Source organism: Syngnathus floridae, chromosome 3 (genome assembly GCF_059516105.1).
Source record: "Syngnathus floridae isolate MCC-2025c chromosome 3, RoL_Sflo_1.0, whole genome shotgun sequence".
NCBI classification, from domain to species: domain Eukaryota; kingdom Metazoa; phylum Chordata; class Actinopteri; order Syngnathiformes; family Syngnathidae; genus Syngnathus; species Syngnathus floridae.
Genome location: NC_142415.1, coordinates 6,831,381 through 6,848,445, shown reverse-complemented (window position 1 = coordinate 6,848,445; position 17,065 = coordinate 6,831,381). Strand labels below are relative to the sequence as shown.

General features: G+C 39.7%; 3 protein-coding genes across 4 annotated transcripts in view; all 3 read right to left on the bottom strand.

The window, feature by feature from the left end:
• otog (otogelin) overlaps positions 1–2,435 on the bottom strand; it is a 42,731-nt gene extending 40,296 nt beyond the window's left edge. Inside the window, exons 1-2 of the mRNA XM_088371024.1 lie at positions 2,379–2,435; positions 1,367–2,138 (exon numbers count right to left, since the gene is read on the bottom strand). Of these exons, the coding sequence (XP_088227150.1) occupies positions 1,367–2,138; positions 2,379–2,435 (829 nt within the window). The remainder of the gene's footprint in view (positions 1–1,366; positions 2,139–2,378) is intronic.
• Positions 2,436–6,059: 3,624 nt separating this feature from the next.
• Positions 6,060–11,902, bottom strand: aph1b (aph-1B gamma-secretase subunit). The gene is made up of 6 exons (XM_088371929.1): positions 11,603–11,902; positions 10,671–10,841; positions 9,651–9,724; positions 9,146–9,268; positions 7,960–8,087; positions 6,060–7,711 (listed from the first exon to the last, which is right to left on the bottom strand). Exons 1-6 carry the CDS (start codon positions 11,713–11,715, stop codon positions 7,544–7,546), a joined length of 777 nt encoding a protein of 258 aa, XP_088228055.1. The 5' UTR covers positions 11,716–11,902; the 3' UTR covers positions 6,060–7,543.
• A 2,483-nt stretch (positions 11,903–14,385) lies between these two features.
• LOC148400241 (troponin I, fast skeletal muscle-like) lies at positions 14,386–16,838 on the bottom strand. Of its 2 annotated transcripts, none has more exons than XM_088371932.1 (6): positions 16,573–16,838; positions 16,456–16,492; positions 15,896–16,009; positions 15,054–15,143; positions 14,771–14,947; positions 14,386–14,660 (listed from the first exon to the last, which is right to left on the bottom strand). In XM_088371932.1, exons 1-6 carry the CDS (start codon positions 16,578–16,580, stop codon positions 14,574–14,576), a joined length of 513 nt encoding a protein of 170 aa, XP_088228058.1. In that variant the 5' UTR covers positions 16,581–16,838; the 3' UTR covers positions 14,386–14,573. The 2 variants fall into 2 exon arrangements, with proteins under 2 accessions (XP_088228058.1, XP_088228057.1); XM_088371931.1 differs by having other exon boundaries at positions 15,896–16,024; positions 16,573–16,835.
• Positions 16,839–17,065: the final 227 nt, after the last annotated feature.

The window sequence follows — 17,065 nt, the reverse complement described above, 5'->3', positions numbered from 1 at the left end:
CACATTTTACTGGGATCGGCTCAAACTTACTGGCTGCCCTCCTGATGAGGATAAGTGGTATGACAGATGGCAATGCTTTTTTTCAATCATATTGGAAATTTTTTAAATACCGTATTTTCCGGACTATAAGGCGCACCGGACTATAAGGCGCACCTGTAATGAATGGCCCATTTGAAAACTTTATCCTTATATAAGGCGCACTGGACTATAAGGCGCATCATTAATGCGTGATGTCAGATTTTTAATCCAAATCAAATAATTCTCCATATTATCTGTTTTATTTCAACTTCAGATGCAACAAATTACTTTATAATCACAAAATAATGATCCATAGTCTTTTTGATTCATGATTCATAGTCTTCAGCGGGCAACTTATGATTGATTTCATGACACAATGCTTCGGGCCAGTTTAAATTTAGGAATTTGGTCCATATATAAGGCGCACCGGACTATAAGGCGCACTGTCGGTTTTTGAGAACATTTTAGGTTTTTAGGTGCGCCTTATAGTCCGGAAAATACGGTAGCTTTTTACACATAAATCATCCATCCATTCATTGTCTGAAGCGCTTATCCTCATGAGGGTCGTTGGAGCCTATCCAAGCTGACTTCGGGCAATAGGCGGGTGACACCCTGAACTGTTTGCCAGCTATAGATTACCCATCCTTTAATTTTTTTCCTTTGGGATACACCCTGAGCCGGTCGACAAGCAATCGCAAGGCACATGTACACTGAAGAAAAACAGCCATTCACACCTATCTTCAATTATCCTAACATGATATTTGGAATGTGGGAAGAAGCTGCCACACCATAGTCAACCTACTTCACACAGCAACACCCATATAACAATAATTCCTAGGTGCAGCCTATTTCTGCCAAAGTTGATAGCCAAGCTGCAAATTTGTCCAATTCAAAACTACCCATCTGCCCTCTGGAGGAGCGGAGCCCTAACAAATTGCCAGTTTCTGTTCACATCACCAAACACCAAACAATAGCTGCTCATTTGGCCTGTTACACCATCTGCTCGGTGGGTTCACAGCATGTGTGTCCACTCATCCACATCAAACACAAGCGAAGGTATCAAACGGAGGGGGAAATTGGTAAGCCTCCTTTTTTGTTTGACAACTGAGGTTACAACAGAGCTAACTGGAGTCTTGTATAACATTCAAACACTGGGGTTGGATTGTAGAGACAACCAAAATTTTACACCACACAATTTAGTCTTAATGAACTTATCAAACATGATTTGGACAATGAGTGTCAGGGTACCAGGAGGAAACCCACAATTGCAAACTCCACAGAGAAAAGCTCAGATGTTTGACACCAACTTCATACATTCATTCTTAGATTTATGCAAGTGAAAATGTACCTGAAATCATATGAAACCTCAGAGCTTCTTTTGCTTTTCTGGTGAAAACTGAAGCATTAATTGGATGTTCATCATCAGAGAAGATTCTGTTTGCAGGGTTTCCTGTTGTCTTAGTTGATACTTGGATAGATGGGTTGACTGAGTCAATCAGAGTTGAGTCAGACGGTGCTGGGTAGTGATAGGTGGTCAATGTGTCTGGTGTTTGTGAGATATTTCTGGAATAGTTGGCTGTTTGATGAGTAGATTGAGAATCTACGGATTGGGTGACTGTGAAAGGTTTTGCTGTTGATTGGCTGGAGGATGACTGACGTGCTGGTATCACTGCTTGATTCATTGAGGTAACTAAGGACTTGCTGGCTGGTGTTGCTTGTAAGGATGGTGTCGTGCTGCCTGATTGGCCGGCTGAGGCTACAGTGGTTGGTGATTGGCTGCTGAGCACTGTCTGCGTTGGCGATGGCTTAGACATCGCTGAGGTGATTAAGGATTGTTTGGATCGTGCTTTGGTGGTGGGCTCCATGCTGGATGCTGTTGTTCTAATTGGTGATTGGTTGAGTGATACTGTGGTTACTTGTAGTTGCTTGGATTGTTCTGTTCCTGGTGGTAATTCACCGTGTGGTACATTTGTTGAAAATGTGGTAACGTTCAAGTCCAATTTCTTTTGGGACATGATTGATAAATTACTGGGGGTCATGGTCGTGCTGTTTTGACTGACCAACAATTGCATGGAGGATGATGTGTTGGGAACTAATGGCACATCTGTTGAGTGAAATTCCTAAAAGAAAGAAAATTGACACTCTATTGATCTTTTGTTCAGCAAACATAACCAGCCAACCGCAGTAAATGAAAAAAAAGATACTGGCTATAATACGCAAGAACATTTAAATATCGTTGCAAAGACCAGAAGAATAGAATAGCCTAAGTGATGTTTTTTTTTTCTTTACTAAATCAATCTATGGCAAGAAAAGGTTTTTGTATGTGGATTGACAATATTTCCACTAAGTAAAGTGTCTACCTGTCCATAGTTCTTTATCAGGAGCCCCTTTGGTAGTGTAGTTAAAAGACCTGACATTTGGGCAGTTTGCACAAATTTGTTTTTTGCTGAGTTACACATGTGGACAAGTATTGTAAATGTTAAAGTGATAAACCTGAGGGGTTGGTGCTTTGCACAAAGGTATTTTGGTAATGCTGAGCAAGCAGACCAGTATCACTCCAAAATAAGTCTCAGTTTATTCATGTTACAGTGACTTGTTGTTGGGTCATATTTCATAAAATACAACTAACGATTTGGGAATGTGTCTTTCATGTAACCTTTAACAACTAAAAGACTAAACGACTATAAGACTTTTGTTAGACGTCGGACTGAAAGTCTTCATTGATGCGACATTAGCATGTGCTGAATTTCACTGCCATTGACTTAAATTCAGAATATGGTTTACTGGAAACAAAAGTAAACATTAGCACTGACTTTAATGTAAAAAATGAACCCTCTTCAGCAAAAAAAACAAAAGATGCTTCTAGACTAGAGGCTCCATGGATACCTGAGCTCTCTAGCCAAAGCTTTCATCTCAAACAGCAGGAACAAAGCAGATGGCAAAGGGGAGTATTGGGGGGCACAGGGGTTCGCTGTATGATTAATTATTCATCAAAAGGTCAGTAACAGAAACTGAGTATTGAACCAAACTGGCCGCAGTTCAACTAACCCAGATTAAACAACCGATGTGATGCAAAATGACAAAGGTTTTGTTGTTCTAATATGAGCCAGTTCAGCCTGTGACCTGCAACCTGTGCTACAAATGGTTTTGTTCCTTTTTATCACGTATGTAGTTTGGACCCCATTCTCACGCCTTTCTGAGCCAAAGGAGAGTTGGACAACAGGAACAACCACATTGGGGCTGATGGACGCACTGATAGATAATAGTGAGACAACTTTTGTATATTCCAACTAGGAATTTCTCGCATCTGTTTGTTCCTACAAAAAAAAACCATTGGCTTTTTTTGACCAATTAAAATATTTTGTTTTTCCTTTTAATGCATTTTCTGTACATTTTTCAGTGTAACTGAAAAGACCAGTTTTTGGGGTGATTTATTTATGTGTAATAACTGAACTCCTGGATTTTATCATCAGAACAGTATCCTCGCGTTTATTTACAAAACTGAGCTAATGGAGTCTCTTGTATATTTATTAAATAGAATAAAGTACATGAACATTTTACAAAAAAAGGACAATACATTGAAATGAGGCTGCCAAGAAAATTGCTAGTCTTCTCACTGATCCATGATTTGGTGTGAGTAGTCAAGATTTAGGACTGATCCCAGCAACTCAATCAGCAAGGATGGTGAATGTTGCTGCCTACCTGCTTTCCCTGGGAAGTGGTGTCCCATTTCTGCTGCTTTATCCTGGTGCTGTTGCTGTTAGGAGAAAGAACAAGGACAGGTTTGTTCCTGCTGCTGCTTTCCCTCATGAGCCCCCTCGCAGCCAAACTATCAGAAAACCAAATTGTCAACCAAGAGAAAAATCAACTTCCGCCTCTTTAAATCTACCGTACCTTTCAAAAAGCAAAGTGAATATTGTGCAATGCCTCTGGAATGAATGAATGAATGAATGGATGGATGAATGAATGAATGAATGAATGAATGGATGGATGGATGGATGGATGGATGGATGGATGGATGGATGGATGGATGGATGGATGGATGGATGGATGGATGGATGGATGGATGGATGGATGGATGAAAAGAAAAAGAACAAGGCAATTTAACAGTTTAGCATGACATCTACTATGAGTATGATAAAGTGTTCATCCATTAATCAATGGAGTCATTAATTTTTGTAATCTAAAACCATGCAAATGTCATTGCAGAATGTAAATTGTTTTTCAACAACTTACTTATAAAATTCATCTGAATTCTCCACGTCGACAGCATTCCTTGACAAATGCACTGAAATCAAGATGAGTAGATTCATTAATATTTTTAACAAATATAAAATATAAAAACAAATTCATCACCCAATTTTTTCTTTGTTATAGTGACAGCACATGACATTTATCAACATGACTCACCTTCATAAATTAAGATAAAATATAAAAATAAAAAGTGCAAGAGCCTTCTCCAGCCAAATCCTAAGTGGGGATCCATTTGTGTTTTGCAGATCCTCAGTCAGTCAGCTTTAGACAGCATCACCTGGTGAAAACCCCCCAGCTGGACTCCCGCTGCTGCCTGCTCTGCTCCATCTGGCTCATCCTCGAGGCGCTCGGCGTGCACCTGAAGAGCTGGTGCACCTTCTCATTAGCATAAAATATGCATGGATGGGTGGGGTTAAGCAAGTGACATCATCAACCAGCCTACCAGACATGTTTTTGGGATGTGGGAGGAAAATATACTATACCTGTATCTTTTGCCATATTGAGATTGTCTTTCACAGCTAGGCATTTTTTCTTGCGCTAAACTTTTTTATGATTCACTCTTTATACATGTCCCTTGTATCCCATGCCGCTTGTTCTGAAAAGGAAGCAATGGTTGACATCAACGGAGGTGGTGACCAAAGCAGTTGATGAATACATTATATTTCAACTTGCTGGTGATGTCCGAGTCCTAACAGCAACCTGGACACACTCACTGTTGAGACTGAGCTGTGGAAAAAGATTTGTGACGTCAATAGGATTATCAATTTCAATATTAGAATCAGCATGATTTGATGTATCGTCCTCTACTGCTGTCACTTCCAGTAACTTGGCCATCATCTGGAATAATAGTACTGAAACATAAACCGTTTTATGAAGGAAATAGAACAATACCTTTTTTAAGTCACTGTGTGACTAAGGTTTTTATTGATTTGATTTTGATGCAACTGATTCCATCCATCCATCCATCCATTTTCTATATCGCTTGTCCCCACGGGGGCCATGGGCATGCTGGAGCCTATCCCAGCAGTCATTGTGCAGCAGGCAGGTGACACCCTGAACCGGTAGCCAGCCAATCGCAGGGCACACAGAAATGAACAACCATTCACACACACACATGCACGCACACACACGCACACACACACACACAGACTTTGGGCAATCTGGAGTGCCAGATCAGCCTAACATGCATGTTTTGGGATGTGGGAGGAAACTGGAGTGCCCAGAGAAAACTCAGTCAGGCACAGGGAGAACATGTAAACTCCACACAGGGCAAACCTCACCAATAAATTAGGCATGATGCACTCGTATCTTCTGCAAATGCTTCAATCACTGTGAATGATTCACTTTGTAATACATTACACTGATCAATACGTATTGCAGTCAATACTGAGTACCGTTATATGACATGACATATGACATGATATGATATGGTAAGACATTACATCATATTGTACAGTGGTACCTCTTACGAATGTTATACGTTCCACGATCGCGTTTGTGAGTAGAAACATTTCTAAGTAGAAGCAACGATTCCCATAGGAATCAATATAAAAGCAAATAATGCGTGCCAGACTATGTTCAATGGAACATTGATGTACAGCGAATGCTCCCAAGTGTGAATCTGAGATTACATATACATATCACAAAATCTTGCAACCTATACAGTATACAAGTTTAGGACCTAAATTTAAATATAATAAAAAATATAATATAGTTACAGTAAAGCACTTGTCTTTTCTACAATATAAAAACAGACACAAACTAAAATGAGTTAAAACCATGCAACATTTCAAAATGGAATACAACAAATTTATTTGAGACAATTCCAGTGCAAACAAATGACATTTCTCTCCTGCATCTTACCGGTTCTAATACAATTACTGTTGTGAACCATTCAGACTTGTATGTGAATTTTGCTTTGTTTTCCTTTCTTAACAAAACAAAGATTGGCACACATATCTAAACTTCTGGTCCAGAAAGATTAAGCAGAACTTGCATAGCGATGAAAAAAACAAAAGATTCCTGCATAACTATACTCACCCTAAATTACTAAAATATAAGACAATGCAGTGCTTATCAACAAATGCAACTTATAATAAAGGCAACAAAGAAACACAACATTCAGAAATTTACAAAGCTTTCGCATTAAACTTTGTTCTTACTGATCTCAAAGTGTTTGAAGCGAGCTGTTGAATAAATCATGTCAATTGAACATGACATCAAATCAGTTTGAACGACCCAAAAATATACAACATTCATCTCATAACGGCCATTGCTTTACGTATGTTGTCAAACATTTACTCAAGAGTAATGATGTCGATTACATATTATGTTTTTAATTAATCATAATCCTTTGAAAAACATGACCAATCACTAAAACGAAAACCTTCCTGAGTGTTCAAACTTATGACAATATGACTACATGCTTGTAATCTTGGAGCGAAGCTCATAAAAATCAACAGAGACTTCCTGTAACGTTTCAACAAATTAAAAGTATGGGATTTATTCAGTAAAAGAGTATATTTTCTTAAAATATTATTTTGGTAACACTTTATAATAATGTCTGCTTATAAAGTATTAACAGCACTAATCATGAATCTTTTGTAAAATATTTGTAAAGTATACTTATGAAGCATTCATAAACAATTAATTAATGATGAATGTAACATTTACAAATGTTTGTAAATGAGTAAGATTGATTGTTGATGATTGCTTTACTAATTATTAACAACTTATATATTAACAGACAACATCTTGTTCATCATTAGTTCATTTTTTATGAAGTGTACTTTATAAGTGGACATTATTATAAAGTGTTACCATTATTTTCCCTCTGTAAATAGTAAGTCATGAGTCAGGTTTACACATTTTTTTGTAATTCCACCTGAAATGATTCTGACTTCGGCTCTCTGGCCACCCGTTTTACATATGAGGTGATCTATTCTAATCTGTCTTTTACATGGTCCACTATGTTAATCAAAATAAGATGTGTTACAGCCGTGTAACATGTGGAGATTGATCTAAATGTCACATGAATTCTGCCTTTTTATTCCGGTTGAGTCGTTCATGTGGAGCATTTGTGATCATTTGAATTCTAATCAAAATGCATGGCTCCATGTAAACGCAGCTTCTTTTTTAAACTAAAAAGTACCCTTAGGTTCAAATTCAAAATTCAGATTAACAGAGAACCACCGCTCTCTTATGGTGTTCAGCGTGCATGTGAGTGTGGGATTTTGGATGGAGACTCTTGCAAGCTCCCTGGAGTGGTGCGTTATCTGGCCCGGTGGTTGGAAAGCAGGAAATCTTTATCTTTGCAGGTCAAGCAAAGTTTGAGGTTCCTGAGGGACCCGCCGGCAGAGTAAAAGGCCCACGTGCCCATTAGGAACAAGATAATGTAGGTGGGAATCAGGCTGGCAACATACTCCGGGTTCTGGAAGGTCTGTTGAAGGAGAGGTAGATACATTCAAGTCAGTGGTATGGGGTAGCATGCAACTTCATTAGGTAAGAGGAGTAATAATAAAAAAAAGACAAAGTTCATTTTAAAATTTGGGAGCTGAACTTTGAACGAGTTTGTGTAGAAATTGAACTTTCCCAACACTGCTGATAGCAACGCAGCCACATCATATGCAAGCTTCTGCCTTCCCAAAACGAGCCCTCCAACCCCACTTTCACTTCGCAAACACTCACCAGACAGGAAACGACCAGGTGGCTGATGACAACAGCAGCAACCGCCCACCATTGCTGTTTTTCACAGGAATCAAAGAAGACCACGCCCCAGAACATGTGGAGGAGGATAATGGCCATCGTCATGAATGCTAGGATGGGAATAATAGAAGGAAAAGTTTCAGTAGAGTGGAACATGATTTGCATGCATTTCACTTGCTCCACATCATCATCATCATCGGTTTTAAGTCTGCTTTCCAGGCACCGCTGGGTTGGACTGGATTCTCGATATGGCTTTCTTCCACTGGGAACGGTCCATGGCCATCTCATGGTTGATGCCGAGTGCCTACATGTTGGCTGCCACGGTCGTCTGCCAGGTCTTTTTACCCCTTTTCCAATCTATTCCAATCTGTCCTTTATATGGTCCACTATGTTAATCAAATCAAGATGTGTTACATCATTCATAGTTTACCATAAACTTTACCTCAGTCTGCCATACATCCAGCTTCAGCCCTCTATGGGGCCCTAGGCAAAAATATGTCAAGGGGCCCTACTAACTAAAGGCAGGTTGAGATGGGCTAATCTTTTAAAATGGGGTTTGTCAAAATATGACAAGATCTGCAAGAAAAGGCAGCACTATGCTTGGATCAAAAACTGGCCACATGGAAGAGGGATAAAGACAAGAAACAATATTTGGTTGGAAAAGGGGTAACGCGGTGGTCTTAGTCCAGATTTAAAAACCCAAACAAAGACAAATTTTGGGTTTTTCACAGAAAACCTGAATAATGCCAATATTCAAGTTTTAAATGGATTATTGCTCTTCCACATCTTAAACATGGATCAGAGCCAGATGACACGTCTCAGCCATCTGGTTAGGATGCTTCCTGGAGAGGTCTTCCAGACGCGTCTCACTGGGAGGATACCACAGGGACCACCCAGGACACACTGAAGAGATCATGTCTCCCGAAAAAGCAGGACAAATTCACTGGGGGCGGGGAAGTCCGAGCTTTCTTCTTAAAGATGACTCTCGGATGGACGGACGGACTGCTTATGGCAACCATTATTTAAGTAATAAATATTACTCCAACTGTCATGGAAAGGATAATCCTGTTTCATTTGATTCCTTGACCGCAAAGATGAGCACTTTCAGACCATAACAGAAAATATAGGCCCCTCAAGTACAATCGTGCACTTGAGAATGAAGTGGTACCTGAAGACAGGAAGTAGTGCTGCGAGTCTCCATGGATCCCAATAGTTCCTGGGCCAACAGAATCAGCCAGAATGTTCACCACAGAAAATGCGCCACTCATGAATCCAAAACCAAGGCCAGACACTAAAACAGATCACAAGAAGAAGCATCTAAGACTGGAACTATACTAAACCTCTGACATGGTGAATTTGTATGTACACTGTTCCCTCACTTTTTGCAGGTGATACATTACAAATATTTATAGACACTATGCAGTCTATCACAAAATATTTTAGCTGATCAAACATATGGTTGTACAATTAAGTTTAATTTAAGTTCATTAGAATTAAAAAAAATAAATCGGGGAATTTTTAAATGCAAGGGATAAAAAATAAATTTGCAAAGTTTTAAATGCAAAATACGGTTAGGATGATTGTAGCATATTAGCTTTTTTTAAATTAGCTTTGAGCACAATAGGAGGGTTACCCCTTTAAAATAAAAATTCTTGTTAGTTTGGGACGTGTACCATAAGCCAGTTGTCGTATGGAGATGGGCATCGTTTCCTCCTGACTGAGGGCGAGGAGCCCTTCATTTGCTTTTCTGCAGACACAAATGCACAGATGTCATAAAACATTGTAAATAATTATGAACAGAGTATATGTGGCTCAAAGGCGATATGTGGTGTGCAAATGAGCCTTTGCCAGACAAGAAAGAAAGTAGAAAAGTGGAAAAGAATGCTCTGTCACAGCAGATTTTTAAAAAAAGTGCTTTTTTTTGTCATCACTGGCAGCTTTCTGTGGCAGTGCGGTATTATGCTACGTTCAGATCAAAAGCAAGTGGAGCATTTCTGTTAATATGATTTTATATGTAGTCAACATAGTTGGCACGGTTGGGTGTGGAAGCATGTAGGGTGGCACGGGTTTGGAGCGCAGTTTGTGCCATGGCTCAACGTGAGTGCACCTAAACGGTTTACTTTACCCACACATTCTAAACGCCCCTTTTGTTTTCTTTTGTATTTCAACTACACAGGAAGCGCGCCTTTTGCTGGCCATATGTGGTGTTGCAAACATCCAACTTATTCCTATGTGGCGAACATCTTTTGACCTCAACCTTTAGACCAAATGGCCTGGTATTATGAACCAACATCGACTCCTCTATTTTCAGGACCCCTGAAAACGCTGAACGAGCTTTCGTGACTGTACAACCCTTTGGTCACCCAGAATGAATGTCAAAAATTGCCCTTTTAACCAGTTCAGTCAATTCTCTGCCCCGTGGCTGAGGGGTTACCGTCAGAGTGTGTAATTATCTTATTTTTAAAGTGTTATACTCATTTCATGTTAAGTCTGAATGTATCATTACAAATAAATACAGACAAGCCCAAGAAAAAGACACACATGGAACTGACATCTAAGAAGCACAATCTGAAGTTTGGCATGGATGCAGATTAACATCTGAAGTTGTGTAATTTTTTCCCAGAAATATACATGAATTCCAAAATTACATTTTTTTTGTTTTTTTACAATCGGCTTGAGATGATCGAGCTTACTTGAGCAGCTTGTAGTAAGCGAAGCGGAAGGTCTCCTGCAGGAGAACGGACAGCACCACCCCAAAAATGAGGAGGCCCTTCTGCTGGACCGCACTCTCCTTATTACTTATTTGAACGGAGATGAACCAGACCAGAGAGGACAGCAAGAGAGAAACAAGCCAGAAAAACGCCCTGGGGGGGAATAAACACAAGTTAGTTTTAAACAAGGACCCAAGTGCCTGCAAAATTATTTTTCCCCTGTCAATAAAATTCACTCTACTCAATGGAGATAAACTGATTATGTGAACCTGTGAACTCAAAACTTTAAAGGAGACTTTTTAAGTCATAATTCTAATTCTGAGGGGAAAAGAAGTTAGAATCCTGTCACCTGCACACCCTTTTTTTTCTTGACTGGCCCTAATCCTCTTCCGTACTATTTGCATTTAAAGAGACCGCACCAAAACAGTTCGCTCTGAGCCGCACCTCAGAACAAGTAGAAAAGAAGGACCTGTGATGGTATCAAAATGAGGAATTCAGACAAAAGCATGGCTGTTCCACATTATGTAGACCACAACTGAAAGAGTAAAACGCAAAACATTAGAATTTATTACCGTGATACTTGGGCTTTGATGGGTAAAATGAGTTTTGTGTACAGCGCAGCAGTAAAAAATGAATTGCAAAGAAAACACCAAGTCGAAGTGAGTAGTATGTGCACAATAATAATAATAATAATAAACGATTCTAAATAAATATGCAATTTGATACGATGAGCGACTCATTCAAGATAAGTGACCAGTTAACGAAAGTGTTCGGGAAAGCTAATGGCCCGTTCGGCTACAATGCTAGCCACACAGCGATTCACGTTTATCGATCTAAACATGACCAAATTGACGTTACGGTCCTCACAACGACACACATACGCTAAGGTTCCCACAGGGAAGGGTTCGACTCACCCTGCTATGAGAAAGATGACCCTCAGAGGCTCCTGGGCGATGGTAAACAGGAACAGAGCAACGGCAGGGCCGAATGCAATGAAGGTACAACCAAAAAACACTGCCGCTGTCATGTTTGATGCTTCTTGGTTAAATATTGTTGCGTTTGGCCGTCGTCGAGCAAGATGTGGACCAACAGTTGGTTCTTTATTTGCAATATCTTCGGTTGTTTTACGGCAGTCAGTACACAATGCACTTCAGCCGATGTAACAACAACGTCACACTTCCGGTCACAAGGCCTGTGTCAAACTCAAGGCCCCGGGGCCAGATCCGGCCCGCCACATCATTTTATGTGGGCCGCAAGACAACTTTTGCATCGACTTTGTTTCATTACTAAATTTACAAATTCTCTTCACTTTTAAAAACATATATAAATAAGAGTATTTACACATTGAATGACATGATAAATTGTATAAATTAATAGGAATATTTACACATTGATTGACATGATTAGTTATATAACTTAATAGGAATATTTACACATTGATTGACATGATAAATTATACAAATTAATGAGGATATTTACACATTGATTGACATGATTGATTGACAAGATGGATGGATGGATGGATGGATGGATGGATGGATGGATGGATGGATGGATGGATGGATGGATGGATGGATGGATGGATGGATGGATGGATGGATATGAAAAGTATAAAAGTATAAAAACTATACTAAAAGTATATAAATATGTACACATTGTACTCTTTCTTCAATATGAAGCCTAGTTTGTTTGTGTACTCAGACGCAGTGATGTGTGTGACATTGAGGGGGCGCAAGTGTGCCAAATGTGAGTGGGAAAGAAACCACACAGACTACACAGAAGGTGTGTAAATAGTTCTGGAATAAAAAGTGGCTAAGGAGGGCCCTAAAAGCCAAGTGTCTTTTATCTCCAACGCACTCTTTCTTCGAGTCACACAGTACGACGGTATCTTGCGAAGCAGAATAACTCTGTCTCCATAAATTCATCTCCAATGATCGAGCAGTTCAAGTCATTAAGGACAAACTCTTCAATCAAATCAACACACCCAATTAATTTTTTAAGAAATAAATTTTCCTGTGAGAGTGAAAGAGCCAAGGGAGTGAAAGACATGGAGAGTAGTCATGAAGAGCTACCAGTTCAGACAGTTCTTGGAGTGAGATGGAATGTAGAAATGGACACTTTCTTCTTCAAGGTCATACTCGAAGAGAAACCATGGACACGACGTGCAATTCTCTCAATTGTAGCCTCCATGTATGACCTTTTGGGGTTTTTAGCCCCATCTATACTCTCAGGCATTAGGTCCTTCAGAAAATATGTCGGAAAGGCATCAGCTGGGATGAGCCACTTCCAGATGAGTTAAAGCCAAGGTGGGAGTGCTGGGTTAGTGACCTTAAGAGCATAGAAAAGATTTAAATCAAAAGATGCTCCTCGCAACGAATGGAAGCTTGCAAGGGTGGTAGACGTGTGTGAGGGTGCAGATGGACTTGTTGGCAAAGCAACTGTGCAGATAGGTGATCGAAGATTAGGCAGAAGAGGTGAACGTCCTAACAAGCCATCTGTTGTTGAACGTCCCATCCAGAAAATAGTTGTTTTAATGGAAAACACAACTCCCTGCGTGTCAAATTAGACAATCGATCTTTCGACCGGGAATGGCTACAGTGGTTGATGTGAAGATTTTGCATTTTATAGATAAATCGCCCCTGAAAACTTTTTTTCTAAGACTTTTGGCGTTTCATGAAAACATGGCTATCATGAAAGGTTATTGAGGGAGTGGCTGACACTTGTCTTGTGTGCTGACACCGTGAGTTTGATTCCCGCATGTGAGTGTGTGTGTGTGTGTGTGTGTGTGTGTGTGTGAGTGATGGTGTGAATGTGTGTGTAAGTGACAAAAAGAAAAAAGTTTTTGACAGCTTTTTATGTGGTAGCACGAAATTGCCATTGCGACCTGCATTTTGCTATAGCAAAGTAAATGTCATGAAAAGGGGGAAAATCCCTACATGGAAGCGCAATGAGTTGTGTTGGGTTCTTTTACAAATAATGACTGCTGCTTTGAGTTCACAGTACATTATTCACTGTACATGGTCAGCTCTCTAGCGGTAAAAGACGGAACTACAATGGTACGGATGACACCACACAATATAGCTTTGAAACTCGGGTTATAGTTTCAATGTCGATGTTAAAACTTGGCTTGCAGTTTCCGAATGCCATACGTGATGGGTGTTGTAAAAATTTGCTTTAACGATTGAGGTGCAAAAAAAAAAACAAAAAAAAAACGTTGATAATAATTATTAGTTGAATATAATTATATATTATTAATAATAATGATAATAATGTTGATGATGTGATGGCAATAATAATAATCCATCCATCCATTTCCCGTACCACTTGTCACTACAGGGGTCGTGGGTATGCCGGATCCAATAATGATAATAATAACAATAATAATAATTGTTAACAATGGAAATGACGTTTGTTTGTTTGTTTGTTTGTTTGTTTGTTTGTTTGTTTGTTTGTTTGTTTGTTTGTTTGTTTGTTTGTTTGTTTGTTTGTTTGTTTGTTTGACCTCACCAGCGGGAATCTCTGGCGCTAATCCCCAAGGCCATACTGATGAGCGACTGCCTCACCATATGCTTTGTATTTATGTAAATTTGCCTTGTGTCAATTCCAAATACATGAAAACACATGATAAAATGTTGTTTAAGACTCATGCGTGAGAAAGTGATCCAATGGAACAGTTGATACTACAAAACAGTAAGTATTGCATTTTTTTTTCCTTTTATTTCACCAGGTTAGTCTCAATTGTTGTTTTTGTCCATCTTGGATCATCATTTTCCTGACATATTTCCTTGAATGTGTGATCTACACAACAATGTGAATAATGTGGTTACATATAAAACACTTAACTGATGCATGTCAACACTAAAAGAATTCTAAAAGCTCTCTGGTTCAGGCCTCTGTCTCAAACATTTTCTTTCTGCCATCCATCCCGGATTTGTCCTCGATTTTCTTTCTCCAGTCACCAGTCTGTTTCTCCTGAGTGAAACATATGCAATCAGTGAATATGTTCTAAAATATAACAGTCTGAGTGAAGTAGATGAATTAGATTGGTGGAAAAAGAAGATACGTGTATGTGATTTACCAACCTCATCCTTTGCCTCCTTCTTGACTTGCTTTAGGTTGGCCCTCAGGTCCATGGACACTTTGTGTTTGGACCCCAGCAGGGCCGCTAACATGGCGTCAGCTGACATCCGAACCTTCTTCAGGGCTGGCTTCCTAAACTTTCCATTGAAATCCTGAATCATTAACTTCAGGTCGTTGATCTGATAGGGAAGGGTAATGTAACTTTTAGATTTCAATAAAAAAAAAAATGCAACAGATTCTTTGTAATTACTGATGAAGAACCAAAAGATGCATATGTAGGCGTACCTCCTTTTCAGACTTCTTCACTTTCATATCCATGTCGTACCTTTCATCATCTACCAGATCGATCTGCTTGTGAAGTTTCCGACAGAGCTCCTGCCAATGTGTAATACAGATAATGATGAATTTGAAAAGAATGGGTGGGTTGCATCTGTCTGCTGAGAATACAGTATTTAGTCCAATCATACCAGCATTCCCTAAACTTTTCCATCATCACATATTGTTCATTTAAAGTGATTTGAACTTGGACCGGGCGGCTCCCTGGTTAGCACGTCCACCTTACAGTTAGGAGGGTGCAGGTTCGATTCCATCTCCAACCCTCCCTGTATGGAGTTTGCATGTTCTTCCCGTGCCCATGTGGTTTTTTTCCGGGCACTCCGGTTTCCTCCCACATGGATGGATGGATGGATGGATGGATGGATGGATGGATGGATGGATGGATGGATGGATGGATGGATGGATGGATGGATGGATGGATGGATGGATGGATGGATGGATGGATGGATGGATGGATGGATGGATGGATGGATGGATGGATGGATGGATGGATGGATGGATGGATGGATGGATGGATGGATGGATGGATGGATGGATGGATGGATGAACTTGGACCAAAAATTGAACCAGGAGAAAATGACGTCTTCTTTGCACTGGCTGTGTGAGCTCGTACGTGTGATTTTTCCGGTCCAAGTCAGGTCAAATACTTATCAACACAATGGCAATCCAAGCCAGGGATAAGATAAGGAAGGGCTAAAGTGAACCTCAGAAGGTGGTTTGGTTCACAGTAGATAGGTAAGGGCTCGTTTTGTGTGTTTGTGAATTGGACACCTGTTGGTTGTAAAGTTTACCTGCAACTCCTGCATGCAGCCAGGGAGGGTGAGAACTGGGCAGTTCTCCTCCATATATATGGTCTTTTCCTCTTGGGCCTGTTTAGCTGCCTCATCCACCATTGTCTGACCAATCTGCAACAGCAAGCTCTGAGCACAAGGAGCAGCTGACAGTTCAGAACCACAGCGAATTGCATTTGGACAAAATTATGTATCACAAAATTTCATGAAATACATTTACTGTACAATGCCCTACTAAGAAAGGAGTGCAAAATGTAAAATTGTAAAATGACAAGACAAATTGACTGCCATCTGAATGCTAATTTGGGATAATTGTTGTAGATGTGAATAACTAAGGCTGATGTCTTTGTTTATTTCCTTGTCAAAGCCCCAAATTGCAAAGTCCTTCTGTATAGTAAGGATGATTGGAATGATTCATGTTTTAAAGATAACATAATGTTCAATTCTGAGTAGATGGTGTAAAGTATCTTGATTTCTTTTTAAAGTTTTGATGTGTCGTTTGTATCATTTTCAGTGCTCCATAAAACCACAAGTGATTCAAAATGACCATTGTACTTCACCTTAAGGTAATTCCTTCGACTTAATGTCATCTTTTTCCTTCATAGAGAAATACAGAAGATTCCAGTGAGTTTTGTGGATTAACAAGTAAGAAGGGAAGAGTTAAAATGAGGACTTACTCTGCCATTTTGACACCGCAGCAGCTGATTCCTCTGTGGCCTGCAGGAAAGAAGTGAGATGAATAGGAATGCTCCTGTCTTTATAATGCGTGTGCGTGTGTGTGTGTGTGTGTGTGTGTGTGTGTGTGTGTGTGTGTGTGTGTGTGTGTGTGTGTGTGTGTGTGTGTCTGCGTGCGTGTGTGTGTGTGCGCGCTTGTATGCATGCAATAGACCAGTTGTCTTCAGAAGCTGTGGGTAGAATGTGGGATTTAAGAGTTGACAGTGGCAGCTGAGCAACAAATGTTCCAGGAATTCTCTTCTGGAAGGATCCCTCAACAGTGAGACGTTACATTACAACAGTGCTTCACCTCGACAATGTTTTGTATTTGTAACAATGACATGTCTCTACCAGTACAATATAATATGTATAAACAAAGTATATAGTATGTTGTATTTTTATTTTCATTTAATCTGAAACCTGTAGCATTCCATTGGGGCTTAAAATGAAATATTT

Excerpts from the sequence above, each read along its gene's own strand:
- LOC148400241 (XM_088371931.1), bottom strand. Across the intron at positions 16,025-16,455 it reads GTCGAAGGAATTACCTTAAG|AGCTTGCTGTTGCAGATTGG; the intron begins GTGAAGTACAAT and ends CCTTGTGCTCAG. Across the intron at positions 14,948-15,053 it reads TGAAGAAGTCTGAAAAGGAG|ATCAACGACCTGAAGTTAAT; the intron begins GTACGCCTACAT and ends CTTCCCTATCAG.
- aph1b (XM_088371929.1), bottom strand. The coding sequence starts at position 11,715 with ATGACAGCGGCAGTGTTTTTTGGTTGTACCTTCATTGCATTCGGCCCT. Across the intron at positions 10,842-11,602 it reads GTCATCTTTCTCATAGCAGG|GGCGTTTTTCTGGCTTGTTT; the intron begins GTGAGTCGAACC and ends ATTCCCCCCCAG. Across the intron at positions 9,725-10,670 it reads GCTTACTACAAGCTGCTCAA|AAAAGCAAATGAAGGGCTCC; the intron begins GTAAGCTCGATC and ends TTGTGTCTGCAG.